This window comes from Aythya marila (genome assembly GCF_965140915.1).
Source record: "Aythya marila genome assembly, chromosome: 7".
In the NCBI taxonomy this organism is placed as follows: Eukaryota; Metazoa; Chordata; class Aves; order Anseriformes; family Anatidae; genus Aythya; species Aythya marila.
In genome coordinates, this window is record NC_139048.1 from 6,157,023 (window position 1) to 6,181,117 (window position 24,095).

At 42.6% G+C, this 24,095-nt stretch overlaps 2 protein-coding genes across 2 annotated transcripts in view; one reads left to right on the plus strand and one right to left on the minus strand.

Moving 5' to 3' along the window:
* Positions 1–1,822: 1,822 nt before the first annotated feature.
* DENND10 (DENN domain containing 10) lies at positions 1,823–10,686 on the minus strand (the record flags this gene model as incomplete). Its single annotated transcript, XM_082765389.1, has 9 exons — positions 1,823–4,727; positions 5,486–5,580; positions 6,159–6,266; positions 6,954–7,054; positions 7,396–7,507; positions 7,680–7,828; positions 8,882–8,961; positions 10,137–10,333; positions 10,641–10,686. 9 exons carry the CDS (start codon positions 10,684–10,686, stop codon positions 4,551–4,553), a joined length of 1,065 nt encoding a protein of 354 aa, XP_082621515.1. The 3' UTR covers positions 1,823–4,550.
* A 1,696-nt stretch (positions 10,687–12,382) lies between these two features.
* The window catches only part of EIF3A (eukaryotic translation initiation factor 3 subunit A), a 32,605-nt gene continuing 20,892 nt past the window's right edge, over positions 12,383–24,095 (plus strand). The window contains exons 1-7 of the mRNA XM_082764205.1: positions 12,383–12,495; positions 15,412–15,602; positions 15,802–15,938; positions 19,951–20,114; positions 21,397–21,596; positions 22,637–22,845; positions 23,849–24,020. Coding sequence (XP_082620331.1) covers positions 12,447–12,495; positions 15,412–15,602; positions 15,802–15,938; positions 19,951–20,114; positions 21,397–21,596; positions 22,637–22,845; positions 23,849–24,020 — 1,122 coding nt within the window. The 5' untranslated portion in view covers positions 12,383–12,446. The remainder of the gene's footprint in view (positions 12,496–15,411; positions 15,603–15,801; positions 15,939–19,950; positions 20,115–21,396; positions 21,597–22,636; positions 22,846–23,848; positions 24,021–24,095) is intronic.

Below are 24,095 nucleotides of genomic sequence, written 5' to 3' on the forward strand. Positions count from 1 at the left end.
AATGATAACATAACAAGATAACAAATTCATCATCTGAATTGTGATGGTAACTAGACAAGCTATAAATTCTCTGGCACCACACGTAGGTGCTTTAAGCAAATTGGTGTCATTACATCTCCGTGAGTAAGGCTTATGGAATAAGTCAGGTAATGATGCCTGCTCTCACAGCTGCCCATTATCAAACTGTACCAGCTGCTTACTGCACACTCAAGTTGAAATTTGCTGCATTAAACACTGCTTAGTACAGTGTTTAATACTTTAGTACACCGTTTAATACTGTCCTTCCAGAGTTGCTACACACATCTTTCCTTTCCCTCCTTCTCACAGATGTTTCTATTGCTAGGCAGAGATTTCCAGCAGACAAAGGCAGGCTTTTGCCATTTAAACTGCCAGCCTGGGTGATTCAGCTGGTTCCCAAATCAAGGCAGGGAAAATATGCCGAGAAGGCCTGTCGTCCTGCATCTGGAAATGAAATCAGGACGAAACCAGAACTGGAAGTGTCTGGACCAGACACCCGGCAGTCCAGAGCGAGGGAACCAAGACTGGAACAGGCAGGAAAGCACCATGTCTGAGGGATTTACAGAGTCAGCACCTTTGGGAAAACCTTCTCCTTTGTACCTCGAAATAGCTCACCAACACAGCAGCCCAAGGCAGCTCTGCCTCCTGCCCCCAGCGCCGGCCGCGGCGCTAAGTGACAGCGTCTCAGCAGGGGAACCAGTTTGAGGTGTGGTGAGCTCCAGCAGCTGGAAGCTTTCATCTTCAAGGAAAACACGAGTCTCAGCGCACTGCGTTACGGCAGCAGCTCCCCACCCACCCCGCCACTCCCACGCTCGGATGTGCTGAGATGAAAGCGTTTCCTCACCTGGAGCTGCTGTCCCTGCGGTATCCTACAAGCCTAAACCACCGCCGCGCTGTTTGCCCTGCAGGACATGGGATAGGTGAGGAGGGAACCCTGCTCAGCTCTGTAGCTACTTCCCTGCCACACAGCCAGCAACGCCGTGTGCTGCAGAGTTGCTCAGACAAGGCCTCTTGCCCCTTCTTTAGGGTCTCCTCCGGAGTCCCACCTCATTCTTGACTCAGCCACCAGTTTGACAGCAGCCTAGGGAAGCCAGAGTCTGTTGTGAACTTCCTACACTTCGCTCTGTGGCTTGGTTTTTACCTAGAAGTTCAGCTGCTTCACATGACACCTCACAGCACGCTGATCCCAAACCAGCATTCGCCCGTTTGGTAGCTGGGGAACCAGGGCAGCCAGAAGTCAACATCAGAAGCAGCTGGGAGATCGAAGCTGGCTGCTGCCGGACATCCTGCACCACTCGTCACCGCGTTACTCAGCGCTACGCTGCTCTCATTCGGAACATCCGCCCGACACCTGCCTGCAGAGGGAACAAGGAAAGCCAGCTTATCCCAAACCCCCGAGGGTGACAACACTTGAGTAGACACAGTCAGCCTTAAAGCACTAGCCTAATTTCATTAGCCAAATTGTAACAGAAGGGATCGGCTGCTCATCCTGCTCCCCTTTGCAAGCTTCTGCTTTGTTCGCTGCCTTCCAGTTTCTGCAAACGGAGTGGAAATCTTACAGGTATCCCACTAACTGAGATGGGCAATCCGCGAGGCAGAGCGGAGCGCTAGGGGAGCACTTTTTTCCTCACCTCCAGAACCTTTTTCCTCACCCCAGGAAGGAACAGAGCTGCAATTCTCAGAGCAATGGAATGTCTTGCTTTCAGCTAAGTGCCGCAGGCCTTTTGGAGGCATGTCTCTTAGCACGTCAACAGGAACCTTCACGCATCGTTTCATATTTGTCCAAGAAAAGAAAGGCAGCAAGGTGAGAAGGTAGGAACGAAAACTTGATTTTACACAGTCTTTGCTTTTAGGAGGAAGAAAGGATGTTCCTTGATTTTGCAAAACCAACAACAAAGGCTCAGCTTGAGGGCATCCCAGGGAAGGGGAATGAGAAATAAGCTGAAACTTTTCTCTGTCCTGACCTTCCAGATTTTTGTTTTATTCTATGATGTTTTTAAGCGGAAACAGTCATTGAGAAAATATTGAGAGCATTAGGACAATCCTTTCAACCTACTGAAGCTGAGGGAGTGAGGGAGGCCAATACTTCTTTTACAGTATTGACAAGACAATCAGCACTGATGACAAAACTGTTTGAACTGGTAGCAGCAGTATTTTTTCAACATAAAGATCAAGCTCTAGCTTAATTCAAAATCCCATTATTGCAAAACTGTGAGCTAAGGCTTGTGACTCAATCGTCACAACTACTCAGGAATAAATTTACATGAATTACAGGGTAGGCTGTTCAGGATTCTTTTTAATAGGCATAAGCATGCTATGAGTCGAGTTCCTTAAGTGCAAAATTACAGTTCATTTGTGTCACACGAATGTTAGAACACGAGATCTAGCACTGAGGCTCCTCCACTTTTAAGAAAACAGAAAGCAAAAAAAGCATCATTCAATATTTACTTCGTATCTGGGCTTCTCTGCTTTTTGTGTTTGTCTCTCATACCCATACCACCTAATGACATACACCTGAAGGCTTTTTGCTAAAAAGAAACCATTGAATTTCTTCACAGTTACAAGGTGACAATAAGACAGCTGATAGAAAGCATGATCAGGTTTTTCTGGGGGACAGACTTCAGTTTCGGTAGGCTTCAAGGTAAATCCTGAACAGAATTTTCCGCACAATTTTGCTGTTCTGCTATTCCAAGTGTTAGAAAATCCCCAAACAGAAGCAGCAGTGCTGAAGGACTTCCCACTAATGGGAAAAACAATCCCTCCTGTACACCCCCAAAATAATTCCACGCCACATTAATGGCCAAATACAGAAAAAAAAAATGCACTTACAGGCAAATGATGGCAATTGCAGAATTTTTCTCAAAGAAAACAAAAACATTCTTCTGTGTACAGAACTGAAACTGCAGAGTAAATGTTTAAAGTGGGTTTTACACCCCTGAAAATAGGGGATTATTCTGAGGCAGTTTGGTTTACTGGCTGTAAGAGCCAGCCATTTCCTACATGGGTGCCACATTCCTTGTCCACATTGTAAAATAGATATTCTCACCGGATGACACAGAGCAAAAGGACAGCCCTTTTTCAGACTGCTACTGCTTGCACACTGATGAGCTCCAACAATTTCAGAATAGCAAACAGCCAATTATTTAACAATATAAATATTGATTACTAAAGTTTTAATCATAAGTATAAAATCTCTATGTAAAACCACACGCTAAAGCCTCTCTGTACAAAGGCCAGGAAAAAAGGTTATTTTTTCTTATAACAAAGTGCTACGGCAGAACTGACTGATTTTTGTGAACGTTTCTGAAGAAATGCAGATTGCTTGGCTCAGAGTGTTTCCCTACAGAGAATCTAAATTGTTCTCAGAAGATTACAAAGCGGTTAGTTTCAGGCTGCTCAATGAAAGAAAAAAATCTCTTGAGTTACAGCTATGCAACCAAATGAGTAGGAATGTTTTAATTTTCTACAAACCGTCCTAGTTTTCACTGTTACTTCAAAAGTTCCCACCTCCATGTAGCCTACAGGGAGCACCATCAGATAGCACCCGTGCTACAGCTCCAGCAGCGTAAGAAGCTGGTGCCCCATCTGTGGAACCAGCCATTTGGACATTTCTGCTCCATTAGGCTTTAACTAATCTCATTTTCTATCATCACATGGGTCGGGAGCTAAAGGCCAGATATCTTCTCAGATGAGAGCCCCAACAGCTTGTTAACTGACTCCAGCTGTGAAGCAGCACTTGTCTATGGCCTCCTAGGAAGCCCTGATTTAAATATACTAATCCTGTCCTCTTTTTCCTCTGGCAGAGGCATGGGACGGAGTGAAAGGGGAACTTATAAGGCAAGAGTCCAAGAGGTGCTTAACTCCGACACGAGCTTTAAAATACCTCTTCCTCTGTATTATAAGGCTACCATGTCAGATTGTTCCCAGACATCCTTTTTTTTACACCTAGACACATTCAAGTAGAAAGAAGAGAACTTTTCCATTTATTTGGGATTTCCAGGTCTCAGACAGTCCAGAAGAGCAGTATCTGACCACCCGACGTACCTGGAAGCCCAGAGTGAGCACTCAGACCAACAAGGTGTTCAGTGTATCCCTGTAGACTAGCACATCCAAAATGTGTTGGCTTTGCAGCAGACACGCTGCAGCCTGTGTTCCAGACACGAGGAGGGCAGGGCAGAGCAAAAAGAGAGCTGTCCGACTTCTGGACCCTGCACGACAAACGGCCGCTACAACAACGCCTGCACAGCCTGGACACACGTGCCCATGCTACACGTAGACACACCCACACTGTCATATGAAATACGAGAGCCTTATGTACAAAGTTACGGCTGGGGAAAGAGAGAGACACCAGGAACGTTCCTAAATACGCCTCCGTATGTTCCAGGTCAAGCTCCGATATTCTGCATTAATACATGGTAAGTATGGCATTCACTTTACACCTTACATTTTCCCATACAAAAATCGGGTATTCCTAATTTGTATGGCAAAGACAGTATTTTTGAACTGGTCCACAACACCAAAGTGCATCAAAATCAGATTTTAAGCATTTGTTCAGCAGCTGCTAAATGAAAAAGGAAGTTTTCTGTAGCTGGTGGAAATCGCTTTTGTTTCAGGGCCTCAGAGTTAAGGGTTGGTTTTTCATTGCCATCAGAAACTTCAGTGAGGGAAGCTAAAGTAGCCAAGATTTCTTTTGTCTTCAGAGAAATATCCTTGAAGAACAAAGAAACAAGCAACCATGAATATAGCATTAGGTATTATATGGTTTAAACACGTATTAAAACAAAACAAACAAACAAAAAAAAAACAATAAGAAACAAAAAGAAAATGGGAAGTAAATGGTTAATTTTGAATAAAAACCCCATTTGTTTTATGGCAAGTTAGCAACAGCTCTTCAGTCTCCTCTTGGGCAATGCTGAAGAAAGTTGCAGCTGACTCAACACAGCTACTCCACAGGCCTCTCTCACTGGCTAAACTGAGCTTTTCTGACTAAGCTGTTTGTTGTGAAACACGTAATGATCTATTTGATGGAAAAGGAAGTGAAAAAAGCATCGTCCTTAAAAAAAATAAATAGATCAGTCTTTTATAGTGGAGAATCCATATCTCAGTGGGACTTTTTCCAAAGGTACTGACAGTACTATTGACAAAGGATCAAGCAAAATGCATGCTCTGTAGAAAACAATCGGGAAATCAATTTTAGCAGAATTCTTCTATTCAATGCAAATTCTGAAGTCTCTTCAGCAATATGGTTACCCAAGAGATAATATAAATCAAATAGGTCACCCTTAGAACCATATGAAGAATAAAAATGCTCATTTGTAAAAAGGTAGAGGGTATAAGACATCGGCTCTACAAGACATTGACTCAGCTCCAGTGATAATCTTCTTCCCGCTCCCCCCACCCATGTGAGATTTTAGCTGATAGAAGTAATTCAGAGAGATTTAAAAGTAAAAATAAAAACTAAATTCACCTTAATGACTTGGCTGTCTGATTTATCTGGATCTTCTGCAGACTGAACAATTAGTTGTCCAATTTCTTTGTGAAGTTTTCCCATTGTCATTGCCTCTGAGTAAGAAAAAAACGTAGATTCATGTAAAATGACCATTCCCACGTTATCTAGAAATGCATATGAATAGCAAGCCAAAACAAAGCGTCCTCTCTATGACTGCCATTTGGTATCTGTCAGTAACCTGACAGAGCAGCAGCCGTGCTGTCACAGGCCAGTGATCTACCTCTAAAGCAGCCCTAAGCAGATACCAAGGAACAGCAAGAAGACAAGCACATAAAAGTTTTTCTTTTACGCAGTCTCCAAGTATTTCATGCAATGTTCTTCTAAAGATTCCTGTGGTATCTCTGAATCCAGCAACCCTCAGCTGAATGTCTCTCCCACCTAACTGTTGAACATGAATGTTCTGAAATCTCAACAGTGCAATTGTTGGAAGTGGAATTATTTCTCTCCCAATTCCAAGTTTCACCAGTCTTCCCAGATTTCAGTAAAACAGGAAGACAGAAGCTTCCATATTGCCTTTTCAGAACCAGGATGGAAAAAGGACCAAGATTGTTTGACCTACAGCAAGGTTCAGCAGTTACTGCCAACTCTGAAACAAACAGCCCCCAGATTCGAAACATGAAAAGCAACCAACCTTTTACGAGAGGGGAAATGGTGATCTCACTGTCTGCCAAATTCACATACACATCGTAGAGGTCTGGTCGGCTGTTCACTTCAGAATCTGTAAATCCAGCAATGTAACCTGGAAAGCAGAATTTGAGAGGATTATCATACAAGAGTAAAATCTTCATAAAAACAAAAGCACGATATTGTGGAGAATCACATTCCTGAAGTCTGTTCAAAGAGTGTCTGACTCATTGGATCCAAAAGGTTGCTCTCTTGTTACTGTTAGTCATTCAATTAACATTTCCAACAGAACTCTTTACTTCTGAGGAGCTTAAAAATCAACTCCCAAAATTGCCTTGAACATAAAGTCTACAGGTGATTAGGAGCCAGAGACTACACTGGCAGCAGTCAGAATAGAAATTTGGAACTTTAGAGTTAGGAAATTAAAAAAAAAGAAAAAAAAAATCCTAAAAATGAAGTACCAGCTGTGTGTAAAAGTCTGAAAACAAGCAGCTTATCTAAAGTGAGTTGCTTCTGTATAACACCAATGTTTTCATTCTCTCAACATCAAAAAAGTTCCAAAGTTTCTTTACACCTGCAGTTAGACTGATGAGGATCCACCCAGAAACACCAGATTAAATAGTTATCCTCTAACATATTTATTATTGGCTTTTTCTAAACAAAATTATGTGGTTTGACTTGGCACAATAGCATTAATAGCAAAATAACCACTTGTGCCACAAAGAGCACTGGTGGAAGACATTTGAACAATTAAAAATTAAATTACATTTTGATTGTGTTTTGATTAATAAATCATCACTACCTGTGCAGGTTTTTAAGGCTTCCACTTCCTCTTCATTTAGATGTACGTACGAATGAAGAATTGACCAGTCCTGTCGATGCCACACTAAAGCAGGCAAAGTCCTAGGGAAATGCAACCAGTACTTTACACACAGCAGACTCTTATCTGCGCTAATTCAAGTTTCACAATATGAAATGCAATTTAAAAGGAAGAATTAATATGTTTAGGTCTCACTCAGCATGTGTACACACAAACTACAGAGATTTCTGCTATCAGTGCAAGAATTTCTCACTCATGCTACAATTAATTTCTCTCGGTTGATGTAGCACAACAGCTAAACTCAAAAGAGGGACTTAGCAGGATTTCAGTAACAATAGTATATATTTTTTTTTTCAACAAAATATGAGCACTTGGACTTTTGGCAGTAGGTAAGGAGGGTGGGATTGACAAAGTCATGCTCTACCTGGTAAATTCCTGGATGGCTTCTATTCTAGGATGATATACCACAATTCTCTTCTTTAACATCAGTGCTGTGTATAAGATAACTGTTTCCATTCCAAACTGAGATACTATATCTAAAAAAAGAGGTGAAAATTATTTTATAGAAAATAAACATGCTGATATTTTTTTTTTGAAGATGCTTAACAGCAACACAGATTACACGCTATTTACTTGAAGAATACATCAAAAATTGATTATAATTTACATAGTACAAAAGAAATCAGAACAGAGACTTCTGGTACTAACCTTTAATGGACCCAGCAAGGTAAGCCTTCCGAGCATCAAAGTCTTTGCTGAGGAAAGATCCATTTTCTTCACTTTGGCAGACCCCCTTTGTAAGGACTGCAATGTAACTCTCCATCATTTTAACTGGACTCCCATGCTTCAAGTAGATTCTGTGTAAAAAGAAAGAGTCTGTTGTGTTTTTTTTTATTGTAACCAGGACCAGCAGGCACATGAAAAAAAAAATAAAAGGTATCACAAATAGAATCTCTTTAGCAAGCACTCTTATTTTGGACACCTGGTTGAGATTTTAAATACTAAAATGGGAGTCTTTAGACATGCACACAAAAACTTGTCTTTTAGAATGAACACCTAACCTGTATTTTTATTTGAGCGTCTTATTTTACAAATGAATGGACATTTACCGTAACAGAAACATTATAACACAAAGGTGCAAGCAGGTGTCCAGACTAAGAATTCTTTGCAGACTTGGAAGGTATCTGCTTTATGAAACACTACTACAGAAACTCCTATTATTACACACAGACCACGGGAATAGTTTTTCACTTATTATTCAAGTACCATTAGGCATCCTTCTGTACTGTTTGCTAAATGGTGAAAGAAAGAGATGCCCTTAATACTCACTAAAAACAATCAAAAACCATACTTTTAGCTATCTTCTAGACAGTAGAAAGAGAGATCACAGCCTATTTTACAGGTTACGATACTTCAGGAAGCACTCAGCTCTCAACTATCTGCTTTCCATTTTAGCCAGATACAAAGTTATGTCATATTTGAAACTCATTTGCCATTTTTGATTGAGGAATCCATCCCGGACTTGAAAAGACGTGTTAGCTTACAAATCAACACCAAAGTGATACACGGGTAATCTAAATATTTCTGATATCAGCACCAACCTCTTCCCAAATGTTTCTACTTTTTAAAGACATAGTTTCAAATAAAATGAGCATGTTTGTGTGTATGGTCAGAAGCCTCTGTTGGTAAAACATACAGGGCACACAGCATTCTTCCAACACTTACGAGCTCATGATAACAAGCTCAAATCAATCACAAATCTAGGGTTTATGTAATCTGATTCAGTATGTAGGGCTGAATTTCAAACAGATTGTTAGACAAAATGCAAATGCAACACAATGACATTTAATCTTTTGCCTTGGTAAGATCAAAATGTGTACACAGCACCCAAAGAAGGCTTTTATACAGACCTACAGAGTATCCTAGTGAAGGCTGCGTATTTCTCCGGGTTGAAGTCTTTGGCTGTCAGAACAATGGAGAAGTGGGTCACCTGGGCAAGACACACACAGAAAAGCACACAGCTTCTTTACTAACCCCATAAGGACAGTGTTTGTTACATTACTGAACTTACTGCAGCACCTAGACCAGATGCTTCAATACAAAGAAAGTGAGTTGCAGCAGGTCTGAGTTACTAACTGCAGAAAAAGTCTGGCTAATGGATTTCTGATGCAACTCACTTCCATTGAGTCAGATCTAGTATGTATCGTCCTTCGCTCAAGGCAGTACATACACATTGCTTTCCTTTAATGTCATGAGATCAATTTAAAGGAGAGAAAATCATTTTTCTTCCCCACAGTGGGTAACCAACTTCCAGAATTTATTGTCAAAGGAGGCTGTACAGGCAGACAGCACCAACATGTTCAGAGAGAGACTGGAAACAATTCAAGGACAACAGGCACACAAACAGAAATATTCTTTAACTTCCTGAATTAAATGATGACTGGGACAGTGTGAGGCTAACAGTCTGCAGACTATGACCAAGCTCACGTGTCCTCCTTATATAGCATCTCCTACTGTCGCTGAGACAGAACTGGACACATTTTTTTTACACTTTAAAGATTCAAAGGAGATATGATCTTGGAGCAAGGAAAGGCAAGCAATATTCTTCTGTGGGTACGCAAAATTACCACGTAGCTCTACTGCTTAACAATGCAATAAAATACAAAAAAGTATGAACAGAACAGACAACTTAATGAGCGTTATAACAGGGCAGGAAAGTACTGAAGATAAAAAGTATGTGTGGTCTTTCAGTCGTCAATGCAGTGGAAATGAAAGTGCCTATACAATTCAACTCTTTGGAAAAAAACATTTGCTTCCATATGAAGAAGATTTGGACCATACAAAAGACCCTTTATAAAGCTTTTTTGATCAGAAAAAGAAAGTGAACTTGAAATGCAAAATAACTAGACATAATGGTGTGGAATAGGGTCTCCATTTTAATACTCATTACCCAGTTTGGATTCTGTGTATCTCAATGCATTTCCTGCAAACATATCTGATAGACATCATGGTGAAAACTGAAACACGGGGATCTGTTAGGCATCTTCCCTTTATCACAGCACATAATGGCAAAATGCCATTTAAAGCCAAACAAACAAATGCCAGAGGATGCTCCTCAAAAGTCTTCCTTGGGCTCTGCTGGGAAGCAAAGCGGCCAGGTCCTACCTTTTTCAAGACCGGCGATTCTTGAACTTCCACGGTTGTGATGTAGAACCACGACCTTTTGTACTGGCCGAACACGAAGGTATGAAGCAGTTTGTTCTCGTCCGTGAGGCAGCTTTTCCGCAGCAACAGATCCCGCAGCTCCGCTGTCACGGACGGATAGCACCAGACCCACAGCACATCGCCACTCGTGTCTTTCTCTGTGGTGCAAAGATGTTCACCGTGAGCATGCCAAACAGCAGCAAGGGAGTAAATGGAGCGGTAAATCAGGCCGGTTTTGCTGCAATCTGATTCCAATTCCACCTTATACCAACCAGCTCAAACACTGCATGGCAGCACTTGTGCTGCAGTTGGTTGTTTTTTTTTTGGTAAATGTTAATAAATCCCCGCTCCTCCTGAAGTCGGGAGAGCAGGAAGGCACGACACACGACATATTCGCGAGGTTTCTTGATTTTCGCCTCAAATCTCCTCCCCGGGCCCCTCTCCCCCCGCGGCCCCGGCCCTCACCGATCAGCCCCACGGCCAGCAGCAGCTGCGCCTCCGGCTCGGCCATCTTCCGGCCCCAGCGCCCTTCCGCCCGCCGCCTCCACCCCACGCTCCGCCCCGGCAGAGCCTGAGGGGCTCCGGGGGCGGCGGGGGGCTCCTGGCCCGGCACGGCTCGGCTCGGTGCCACATAGCCCGGCACGGCTCGGCCCGGGGACACCGAGGGCGCTGAGGGCAGCGGGGGCCGCCCCGCCGCGCCCCGCCGGCCGCCATTTGCTGCGTGCGCGCCCCTCAGGGGCCTCTGCCCCGGCAGCCGCTTCCCGGCCTCGTTTCCAGCGGCTGCTGGCAAAAATTAGCCCTGGCCGTTGCCGTGTTTGGTTCCTTAAATATATTTTTTTTCTTTTCCGTGTCTTTGTAAGGCACAGGATGCAATTTGCGCTGAACGCGATGCAAAATGAGGCTGTGTTGCCCACAGACTCACCTTTAGAAGTTGCACCCAACACCTACTGCTGAGCAGAGCACAAAACGGCCTCACAAATTACCAAGCTAAATAATAAAAATAAATAAAAGCTTGCTTCTGCCTAGAGACAGACTGATTAGGGCAGGGAATTTTCATAAAGCATAACAACTGTCCCTGAATAACCCTGAGTAACTTCATTTGGGAACAGAACCACCTTGTTTCATAGTTTGGATTAACAAATAAACCTGAATGCTGTATATGGAGGCCACAAATATCACTAAAATTGCAGAGCAGCAACACATTAGGAAGAATATTTTGCCAAACTTCTGACATGCCTGGGATAACTCCAGGAGTGTCAGAAGCTGATGAAGAAAATGTGTAGGCCTGGCAGAGGCCAGGTCTGTCAGGAATCATACCTGGCTACAGAGAGCGCTTCAGGGGGTTAGTAATGGCATAAAGTTAAAGTATGTGTGTTTAAAAAGGCATGAGAAGTCAGATGGTAAGGCCTTCTGATGTCAAACTGTCTGAGTGAAGCCTTGAGGGCCTTCAGGAACTTCAGAGAGATTTAAAAAAGTGCAATGGGTTTCGGAATAGCAGATACTGTGATTAAATAGAAATAATCAAAGAGTAGCCCACTGCCAGAGTGCAGGCTGCGAAGCCTCGGGGTAAGCAGCAGCTGCGGTGGCACAGGCACTGGTGGCCTTCAGCTGCCAGCAGGCTGCCACTCCACCCAGGCAGTGCCTGACACCCATCTGACAGACCGATATATTAATTTAATGAACGCAAGAGAGGGACTTTCTGGTTGTCTGTTTAGCAATAAACCATGCTTGCAAGCCAACATGAGAAGTAAAATTTTAAGTGTAGCGTATAATGGTTATGAAGCTTGCAGCAGCTGCTGTTGGGTTGATATCAGTGACATCCACAGAGGTACATGCTTCTGAAGACTAAAGAGCACAGCATGCTCAACGCCTTAAACTAAAATATCCCATTAGCCATAGATTTGATTATTGCTGCCCTATTACTTTGTCACACACGTTGTGGGACTTTTGGGTGCAATTTGTGTATTTTCACGTTACTTCCAAATCAAAAGAGAGCTTCTCAGTGAGGAAATACACAGGTACTCTGGAAAACCCACCCTAATAACAAGCATTTATTACAAAATAACCGAGGCTGGCAGGCACCCCCACAGCCCACCCATCCCCTTTTCACCACGCCGCTCCCCACCCTCCCCGTGCGCGCTCCCACCCGCTTGCGCGGCCCCGCGCGCCTCTCCCCTCCCTCCCCTCGCCGCCCCTCCCCTTCCGGCGCCGCGTGCCGCCCGCCCGAGCCCGGAGCGCGCCGCCGCCCTGTGAGGAGAGGCCGCCGCCATCATGCCGGTGTACTTCCAGCGGCCCGAGAACGCCCTGAAGCGGGCGAACGGTCAGTGCCGGGCTCCCCCCGCTCCCTCTAGGATCCCCCCCAGCTCCCCTGGGGTCGCGGCCGGGTCTCGCTGTCCCCGCCGGGCCCCGCTCTGCCCCCGTTTGGCGGCGCTGAGGGGAGGCGGCGGGGCCCGGCCGCATGGCGCCGGGTGAGGCCTCGGTGTGGAGCGGGGCCCGGCCGGGCGGGTGCTCCCCCCCCCCCCCCCCATCCAGCAGCCGGGAGGGCCCCGTGAGGAGCCGGGGGGCAGCGGGGGGGCTCCGGGAAGCCGAGGCCGGGCTTTTACACGCTCGGGAGGCGCCTCCGGCCCCGGGGAGGGGAAGGGAAGGGGAGGGGAAGGAGGCCTCGAGTGCGCCGCCGGGATGAGGGGAGCTGTGGGGACGGCGCTGCCGCCTGCCTCGTGCCTCGGCCCTGCACAAAGCCGGGCTGAGCGCGCTTATCGGCTGCCGCCTTCACGGCTAAATACACGGCGTTGGCGCTTTTTTTATACAGCGTCCTCTTCTGAACGCTTAGGAGAAGCGTTTCGGCTCGTCGTTGGTACGGGGCTGCTTGTAGGGTGCACGCCCAGACAGCCAAAAATTACAGAGGTTGCATGGTACGGTGTAGGGTAGTCTGGGGATTACGTGTAATTCAGTGACTATCTTAAAAACCATTCAATACGGAATATTACATCTCAAGATTCCTAGAATTCATTGTATAACCATTTCTACAAACATCAAAGATAAAAATATGGAAAAGGCACATCGCATCCAGTGCTTCCAAAAATAAAGTTGTGCTTTCGCAGTCCTTTTACTATAAAAGATACATATACAATAGTACGCAACCATCCGTTCAACTAAAGAATTCCTGGCCAGGGAAGGTTCCTGCTTGCCGAGGAAGTCACAGCGTTGGAGTGGCTTTAAATTGCCCTTTAAATCTGCTGCTGCATTTCTGATTTCCTGGTACCGAAGAGCAGTGTTAAATTCACATCTTTTGTGCTGCTGCACATCTGTTAAACCTGAATGAACTGAAGGAGTGGGCTTCAAGGAGTGGAAGTGAAGGAAATGTTTTCCAGACAAGCGCTGATGATCCCACGCCTCAGTAGACTGACTGGAAAACACGGCAAGCTGGGTCAAGTCTCTGTGGCCTGCAGGGGCTCAGCCTTGTTGCTGATTTAGATACCTTTTTGCATTTCAAATGGTATAAAGTAAAAATGAGAAAAAATATCATTGACAGCTATTCCAGGGTTAATGCTCTTATATTTGGTCTGTTACAATTCTTTGGTTCCATAGCCTACACGTCCCTGTGCCTTACGGAAGGAGACACAGTGCTGTATTTGACTCTTCAGGTTCCCTTTGTGCGTGCTTTTACTACAGTGTCTGTTAAATTAGCCGTAATTATTTGATGTTCTGGCAAGAACTTGCTTGGCCAGAGTTAATTAAAAGTTTCAGCCCAGTATGAATTAATGTTGTGCTTTGTCCAGTTAGTTATCGACCACTGCGAGCTGCGGTGCTTGGAAGGGCCTGGCATTGTTGCAAGATTCAACTTGCCTTTCAGGTTCATTTTCATAAATAAAACCCAGTAAAGCTCAGCAGTAATTGCCTCAAAAGCAGCACTGAGATAGAATAGCAGTTTACATCATAGGATGGAGGATAGCTTTATTAAAACTCCCTTGGTGAGTTTAAAACAGTGCCAAATGCTGTCACGTTGCAGCCTTATTTATCTTTATATGTGACTCGGTATTTTTTCTGTAAAGGAACTTGTTCATCTTACGCAAGCTCATTATTTACTTAAAGTAGGCCCCAAACACTTGATAGTGTGGTCCTTAAATTACATTACTGCTGTTTTCAAAATGCAGCGTTTAGCCATGTTTAATTTCAGTTCTGACATTCCAAAACTTAAAACATTTGTTACAGTTTTTTTCTTTTTTTTTTTTTTTTTTTTTTTTGTGGAGTATGACGAGGACTGTACAAAAAGCTCCTCGTGGTCTTTGAAGTTCATCTGTGTGCCTGAGCACCTTCAGCAGGCTCCGACTTTCTCCTATCCTGCCGCTGTTTCTTGAGGAATGCAGGCACTTCCAAAATACTTTGTGGAAAGTGCAAACTCCATTCCTCGTTAAGAATACACTTACCTTTCTTTTTAGTTGTACGCAACTTTATTTCCTCCCCCCTTCCACCTCCCTCCCTCCTCTCTATCTGTAACCTGTTTGTTTCCCATTCTCAGCATTCTTCTGTCTTGCTTTTTGTGGTGAATGCCTTTAATGTAGGCGTTCAGCGTGTGTGTTGGTAGGTGGCTGTGCTGCTTCACGACGTGATGTGCTCGTGGGTGGTTTGCTCTATTTTGTATGGAGCAGAACACGCGGTGTATCACACAATCACAGAGCGGATTGGGTTGACGGGGACCTTAAAGCCCACCCAGTTCCACCCCCCTGCCATGACAGGGACCCCTGCCCCCAGCCCAGCCTGCCCAAAGCCCCATCCAGCCTGGCCTTGCGCACCTCCAGGGCTGGGGCAGCCTGTTCAGTGCCTCACTGCCCCCATAGACAGGAGCTGCTGTGATGCTGACAGATCCTGTTGGATCTGTACTGCGAGGCTCGTGGTGGGTGTTTGTTGTCCTTCGTGATGAAACTGGCTTTAAAACTGGATGCACGTATTTTATTAATATGTATGAAGTGCCTAGTCATGCCCTGATGGATGGAGAGACACCTCTGCCACCCCAAAACTTGTATGCTGATGGAAAGGTCTGCAGTTGTTTGGCAGTTACACTGTTGAAAAACTGCCCCTGCAGTTGCATCTGCCAACTTTTTGGTATAGCTGGGTAAATCAAACCATCAATGGAATCTGATTAGAGCTGATTAAATTCTAAAAGGTTACAGTATTAATCATAATAGCATGTATCTCCTAGTTTGCAACTCCTCTGCTAATTAGATTTTACTTTCAGAATTCCTTGAGGTTGGCAAAAAGCAGCCTGCCCTCGATGTTCTCTATGATGTTATGAAAAGTAAGAAACACCGAACATGGCAGAAAATCCACGAGCCGATTATGCTGAAGTACCTGGAACTCTGTGTGGATCTCCGCAAGAGTCATCTGGCAAAGGAAGGGCTGTACCAGTACAAGAACATCTGCCAGCAGGTAGGGCTTCTGAATCCTTTCTTTGTTTGTAGCAAGCCTGGTTTGTGTCAGCTGATGTGACCTAAATGTAACTGATCAGGCTTGACTCAGAATTAATCTGCTCTTTAGATGTTCCTGTTTTTTTTTTAGCGTTTACATCATAAATATTTGCTGCCTGTCCTGGGGGGAGATAACTTCACATGTTCTGCCTTTGGCGTAGGTGAACATCAAATCTTTGGAAGATGTTGTTCGAGCCTATTTAAAGTTAGCTGAAGAAAAAACGGAAGCAGCTAAGGAAGAATCCCAGCAGATGGTACTGGACATAGAAGACTTAGATAACATTCAAACTCCAGAGAGGTAGGAGGCTTTACGCTGTAAGCACTTGACAGCAAAGTATCCTTATTTTTGTGTTTATAGAGCACTGACCCAAGGATTTCTAGATTTTTGGTGAATGTTCTGAGTGTATATATATGAGTATATATACACACACACACATATCTGTAAAGACAACAAGGAAGACTATATTTTGATATTCTTCAATTGAGATTTTGTTTTTTGTGAGTAGTACACATGAACAGTAATTTCCCAACTTAGTTACTAAACTATGGCTTTTGTGTCAGTTTACAAGGTGCATGGTGCAGTTAAATGACATTGTGCTGTCAGATTATCTAAATTTTCAACCCATGTTTTTATTTTTATGCACTTATTTTCCTTGTATTTTAATGGCATTATGGAAGTGTTTTTTTTTTAAATGCCTTGATGTCAGCAGCAGAGATGATGTTGGAATTTGCAAACAGCTAGGGAGCTTCCTGAAGTAATTGGGAACGAAAAAGTAAATAGAAGTGGAAGCTGACTAAGGGAGTAAAGGAGAAGATTCACTGTAATGACAAGTCAAGTACCTGTGTAAAGAAAACGCAGACTGGATGTTTTACTGGCAAGGGTACGTAATAGGTGTTACGTGGATACAAAGTGCTTTCTGGTGGAGCACGCAGGAGACTTGTAATCTAAAAACACAGCTGGAAATGACCATGGGTATGAGGGATATAACGGAAGAGAACTAAATGTGTAATTTCAGTGTTACATGCTGTGCTAAAGGATGAACGTTACGAGGGTGAGACATATTGCTATCTGGGTGCTGGAAGAAGGCAGAAGAGCCAAGCTACTGGAGAAGACCTAGAGCTGAGGAACAGGTTTGCTTCACACAAAACAGAAAATCTGAGAGGGAAAATTAGCAAAAAAGAGGTGAAGGAAAGAATCAGAGAAATGCATCTACCAAAGAAGAGAGAGGGAGAAGGTGATGAAGCAAGCCAGGTGTCAGTGTCCAAGGAATACTGATGATGATGCAGGAAGGAACTGAGGGGAGAACACAAGGTAATTGAGCAGTCTCTTCCTAGCTTTTGCTGTATGAGTGGGGGCATCTCTTTCAGGAGGCCAGATCCAGAAGTGGATAAAATGAGTACCTCTAAGCAGAAGGATAGGCAGCAGAAGAAGGGTGAAGTTGTGTGTTCAAGCGTAAGAATAATAAAAATGCAGTAGAACAGGAGTTGCAGTTTGAATTCATCTGATGGAGGATATTCAGGAAACTGAGAAATAAAGATGATGGCTTGAAAAATGGAATACTAAGGATGTCCTAGAGGTAGCAATAGGAATAGGAAGGGTCACCTCATTGCACAAAATGCTTGCATCTGTAGTAAAGGACATAAAATGAGCAGTAAAGAGAAGAAAAAGGAGATGCAGTTCTGAGAGTTGGGTGACAACTTTCTGCAGAAATCAGCATCTATAATTGTATTGGTGATTTTATTATTGAAAGCTGCTTGTTATCAGTTGGGAAACAAACACCGATAATGCTATTAGGCCAGTTTAATTCTCTCATGTGGTAACCTTCAAACTTTTTCACCACATTGTGCATCTGCAGACAAAAGGAAATGTTACTTTATACTTGGTTAGGTAGTTGATGAGGTAACAGCAGTAAAAGTGTAACAAATTTGTTCTGTGTGTCATAATTAATTGGATAGAAAATGAGAATTTAGGAATAATGGAAAAAAGGATCAGTCAGTATATGGGCTGTAGTTTCTTTGTAGACCTTCAGTTAACAGACAGCTTAAGCAATAGTGCCACGTTGGATGAGCCATTCTCTGGCTTTTGGTTTCTTTTGCCTCTGCAAGAAGTCAGCGTTCTGTTGTCAGAACAGTTTGTGGTAGAATTTCCTAATGTGCTTCAGGCAAAGTGGGGCTAGCTCTTACTGTGTATTTATGTTCTGCAGATGCATCTGTTAATTTTAGGGAAAGGTCACATGAACGCTGCTACTACAGCTGGGTATGTGGTGATACTTCTGGTTAAGAAATGGCAAGGTGGGGTAATATCATGAGTTTGGGAGAGGATAATTGTCCAGATCTTTAAAAAAAAAAAAAAAAAAAAAAAAAAAAAGATGCATAGGTAATAAATTAAGAACTCCTGTAAGTCAAATCAAATTGAACTTTGCAGAAGTTAAGAGAAACAATGAAAGAATGCTGAGCCATAAGTGGAGAATTCTAGGAAAAAGGGTGGTGGAAGCGTGGTAGGTTGAGGTTGGCCATCCTAGGTGTGATCTGGGTACCAAAGCAACACTTTGCTGCTTTCTTGTAAGCATATGGATTGTGAGTAAATGAAACACATTTTTTAGGGGCTTGGAAATTGCTTAGCCTAAGATGGATGGAAAAGTCAGCTTCATTGTGTTGGATGACAGCATAATTTCCATTGCGGAGTTCTGAAAGTATCAGCTGGTACTTCAGGTACTAAAGCTCTGCAGATAGCCATCTGAGCAGGCAGCGTGGTTTCTCATCATCCACAGGTAGGCCTGAGGAGCAGCCTGAACAGCTGCTGATCTGCTGTTATCTTGCCTTGATCATTATAACATTCAGGTCGTTAGTGTGCGTTCTGAAGAAGTAGTACGTGGGGTTAAAAACACAAAAACAACTCGGCACAGGCCTGCTGAAGGGTGAATGACGTTGGGTAACTTCAGAATCTTTTTTTGGTGGTTACGTTTTTTAAATTCAAGAAATGCCAGAGGTGTAATGAGGAGAAAAGCAAAGCTGTTGATACTGTACCGGGTGGGGTGTTCTTCCTCACGTTGGAAGGTGACAGAGGCATTGCCCAGGGAGAGACAGACTACATGTAATGGTGTGAGGAGGTGGAAATCGAGAGTTAGGGTGAAGTCTTTCAATTAAAGTCTTGGAAAGTAACTAGAAAAGTCAGTCCTGTTTACTGCTGGTACAAAGCTGAAAGAAATTAACATTGTAGGTAGTGGTGAGGAATGGAGTTAGACAAGTCAAATAAAATTCACAGGGACTTGGAGTGGAAGGCTGTTGATTTGCATGTTAACAGCAAGGCTTGTTGGTTGCAAAAACTGAAAAGGTTAAAGTTCTGTCCTCAGTAGTTGTTCCAGGATGGCAGCGCAATCAGTGACATGTGACCACAAAAAAAGCAATTGCAAACTAACATTTCTTAGGCACTATGCTCTGGTGAAGACCAAAATTTTTTTAAAAGTAATAATTGAGAAGGATCTGAAGAGACTGTTGGCTGGAGAGATCTTTAGTTGAGAGAAATTGCAGGATACTTTTAAAAATAATAAAATATACTTGGTTGTGTATGCTGAGATACTTCTGTGAGTATCCTTGACGAAGTGTGTTGGTTGGTAAATTCAGACTCAAGTTTTGCTATAATGCTCCTGGGTTGTATCCTTTATTGACGTCTGGTTTGCTTGCTGACAAAATTAAAGACAGAAAAAGGTGAACTGATTTGAGGTTACAAATAAAAGTAGAGGAAGAGAACGTATTGAGCTTGTTTGTTTCTCTGTGTGACACTACAAGAGTCATCAGTGGCGAAAATGCAATTCATAAGGCACACATTTCTCCTGTGTCAAGTATCAACAAGAAGTGAGCTCTTTCTGGCAGCGTTGCCGGTGACTAAAAAGGAAGTGTCAGCAAGTAGCAAAGTGTCTGAGGAGCCACTGGGGTCAGACAGAAGTAACAGTGTGCTGCTCCCTGATAGAATGGGGAAGGTGAAGATCCTAGAGCTAGTTTCCTTTGGTTTTCTAGTGTGAAGGGCACAGAACCTACAGAAGTCTTTACCCGTGGAACTTGTACATATCAGTGATATGTACAGGGGCCAAGATTGGAAACTTAAGATCAAGAAAAGATAATTACGTCCTTTAAAGGAAAACTTTGAGAGATCAATTTGAAACTAAAGTATAGCTAATTCAGCAGCACGTAGCTGTTTGGATTCCTACAGTCTTGTCTTAGATCTTGATAAGGAAAATCAATGAGAACTGTGGGGAATAAATTACTTCTTTTTCTCCTTCTTTTCCCCTCTCCTCTGTTCCCAACTGTAGTGTTCTTTTGAGTGCTGTAAGTGGAGAAGACACTCAGGACCGTACTGACCGACTGCTTCTGACACCATGGGTTAAATTTCTGTGGGAGTCGTATCGGCAGTGTTTGGATCTTCTCCGAAACAATTCTAGAGTGGAACGTTTGTACCATGATATTGCACAGCAAGGTGAGTTGAAAAGATGGAAACTTAAAGCATAATGAGACTCGGGACTTCTGTGTTAGGTACTGCAAAACTAGAAAATGAGAGGTTATTCCTATTTGGCTATTGCATTAGAGTTGAAAATATGTTGATCTCTTATGCATATGTATGCACACACACACACTTCTTAAAATTACAGAGTTTCCTCATGGAGCTTTCTGTACACAAATCTTTTCTTGCAACAGAATACGCAAGGAAAAAGTTATTTTTTTCCTGCACATACGGAGAACATGACCACAACTGGTGCTGTGTCCTTTTTTTTTTTTTTTTTTTTTTAATTTGCTGATGAAAGTTAGTCACGTCTTTACTTCTTTTTTAATCTGGAATGGCAAATGTATCCTATGTCAATAAACTTGAAGCAGTGTACACAAAAAGGTACTATAAAATTATGATCTGCTATCAAGTTGGACAAAGAAGTAACCTAGTAAAATATTATTCAGAAGTTAATAGGAAAAGGGCTTGTCTGATTCTTTCTGGCATTATTCTGAAAAAAAAAATATATTCTAAGAATGAGTACTTGTGCGCTCATCTTTTTTGCTTAAGGGAGAATGAGAAGTGGAAAAATACGTTCCATCTTTGTGTAACTTGAGGCTCTTTATTTTTTTGAAAAAAAGTGGCTAGGTTTTTACCTCTAGGCCCAAATTGTGAGAACATATTAGGAAAAATGACGATCAGGTGTGTTCGAGGTGCCTTAGTGTGTATTTAAGTCTGCAACACTGTCGAGAGCTCCTATTTTGACTGATCTTGGTAGAGATACTTCAGGATTTTCAGGGGCAATGGCCCAACACAATCAGGTTTTTGAAAGGAGCTGTAGGATCAAAGACAATTGTTCCTGTTATCTTCAGCCTTTTGAAAGCTTCATTTAACTTTACCATACTAGATGGCTTGAGATTTTTTTCCCACATTTTATGAAGGCGAAGCTTTAATTCATGCTCTTCTCGGAATTGTATTTGCACATAGTTCAAAATAAAATCTGGAATCGCTGCTTAAATCAGAATGTTCTCATTTGATTCAAAGCATTCCCTCTGCTCCTTAAGCTTAATTGCATAGAAACAGCTTAATTTTTTGAGGTCAAGCTGGTAGTGCTCTGCATTGTAACTTATTATGCGTGACTGATTAGATCTTGTTTGCTATGTCTTTGGACTGTAAATGAAGATTCTTTAAACGCATCGATTTACATATTTGAATCCCATTTAGGACTACAATGAAATCACCATTAGCAAACATTCTTAATTTGTGTTTTTTGCAGCTTTTAAGTTCTGCCTGCAGTACACGCGTAAAGCAGAGTTCCGTAAGCTCTGCGATAACCTGAGAATGCATCTGGGGCAGATCCAGCGTCATCATAACCAAAGCACAGCAATCAACCTCAACAACCCTGACAGCCAGTCCATGCACCTGGAGACCAGGCTTGTGCAGCTGGACAGCGCCATTAGCATGGAGCTGTGGCAGGTATGCAGCAGGCCTCCTCTAATCACACGGTAGCCTCCAACCTTTCCAGAATCTCTTCCACGCAGGTCATGTTTCATGGTGTGTGCTCCAAGGTAAAAGCAGGAGAATAATTGAAGAATAAAGTTTTTAGTGTCTTGAATGCAGTGTTGTTATTTGTGTGTTGGATACTTCATCTGATGTTTCTGGAACTGCTGTTTTTGCGTAGTGCTTCAGAGCAAGCTTGTGCTTGTAGTTAGTGTAGTGAAGTGGTTGGAGTTGCTTTGAGTTGGGGAAGGGAGAAGTTGACTGATGTCTTCATCTCTTACATGTTGTGTTCTTGTGGACTAGATCACTAGGAAGTGGTTGGCAAGTGTCACAGCCTGTTGGTAGGCTGGGGTCCCAGCACTTCCAACTGAAGTGCATCAGCATCTAGTCAGTGAGGGCACTTTCAGAGTAAGTATTTCAGAAACGTGCCATGCTTTTGGAATCTTACTAATGTCAAATTATATGAGGTGTTTCCAAGATACATTTTTTTTTTTTAGGGAAGCTGTAACCTTTTTTGATCACAGATGTAATTTGTATGAAAAAAGTAAAAAGGGTAAATAGTAGAATTGGTAGAATGATAAATTTTTTTTTCTTGGTTTGTAGATTGAAAATATGGAAAAAGAAGTAACCTTTAATTTCTAATTTGTAGCAGATAAGAGTTAATGGGTTTGCAGGATGTCCAAATAATTTCTTTATTGTGAAAGAAGTCTTTAATTACATGTAGCTGGCAGAACTGGAGATAACTTAAATAAAGGTAGTCTTTGTGGAATCACAAAATGACTTCAATTGGAAGGGACCTTGAAGAGCACCCAGTTCCAACCCTTGTGATAACACCCACTGGATCAGGTTGTCCAGTGGCCCCCCCCACCTTGGCCTTGAACACCTCTAGGGATGGAGCATGCACAGTGTGTGATTTATTGGTCATAATTTTATAGTCATTAGTGAAATTTCATTTTTTTTTCCCCCTTTTTGCAGGAATACAGAAGCTTCCTAAAAGTAGTGTGTTTGTTTTTTAGGAAGCTTTCAAAGCAGTGGAGGATATTCATGGGCTGTTTGCCTTGTCTAAGAAACCACCCAAACCACAGCTGATGGCAAATTACTATCACAAAGTTTCAACTGTCTTCTGGAAATCAGGAAATGCTCTTTTTCATGCATCCACACTTCACCGACTGTATCACTTATCGAGAGAAATGCGAAAGAATCTCACGCAAGAGGAGATGCAGAGGTGGGCAAAGATGTTTAATGTGATTTTAGGTTGTTTCTAACCTTGTAGGTTCAAAAATAAGCTAAATTGTACCCCCAAAAGAAGCAGAGAACCTGTATGGCTATGAGCAGCTTTGCCTGAAGTGGCCAGTACTAATTGCCCCCCAAAAAATAGAGAAAGAAGGAAAGCTACTGTGTAAGTAATGTGAACATCAGGATCACCTTATTTAAGCTTCCTTCTTTGTTACTGACAAAGAATCGAAGCAAATTTAATAAGTATCTTGTTTTTCTTTCAGTTTCTGTTCTGAGTGGTGATGCCTATACCAGTAATAGGGAATTCTTGGGAAGTAAACTTTTCCTTAATATCTGCAAGTGTGCGTAGCCAAATGACCTTTAATTTTTTTGGTATTTTATGGTATTTTTGATAAATTATGGTATCTGGCAAGGGTTTTGAAGCATGCAGAATCATTGGCTGCATTAAACTCTGAAACTCATTTACAGGTATTTATAGAATCAGTCTGGCGGAAATAAATACTGCAGGGAATTCTTTCATTCCTGTTCATCTAGTAGTAAGGTCAACATTTAAATATTTAATGTTAACTTGCATTGTACCATCAGAAGGCACCTCTAGCAATAATTTCTTAAAAAGCAATGCGAACAAAATGACTTGTACGGATTTGGAGTGAAGTAAGTTTGGAAAGGTGCTGCTTTCTGCCGTTTTCATTATTTTATACCGTTGATATTTTACAGAGGCAGCTCAAACTTATTTTGCCTTTATGTATATATACGTATATATACACGTGTATAAGTAATGAAAACATTATCAAAATCTTTCCTGTGATTACTGAAGAACACTGTGTGCTGTATTTACTGCACAGTTGCCATCTTTTCTGTTATTGCTGTTTATTTTCCTGTTCTACGTTATGAATGCTAGGCATTCCTACTCTTGAATTGGCATGAATCTGAACATGAAGTAAGTAGTATTCTCTTGCAGTTCATCTTTTGTGGTTATACTTTGTCAACAGGATGTCCACTCGAGTCCTTTTGGCCACTCTGTCAATTCCTATAACTCCTGAGAGAACTGATATCGCCCGCCTGCTGGATATGGATGGAATCATTGTTGAAAAACAGCGGCGTCTGGCCACCCTGTTAGGTCTTCAGGCCCCGCCGACACGTGGCAGTCTTATTAATGATATGGTAGGTGGTGGTGTTTGCATCAGATCAGATCTCTTAAACTCAGTCATCTTTTTAGTTTTGTTTTTTATTTTGTTC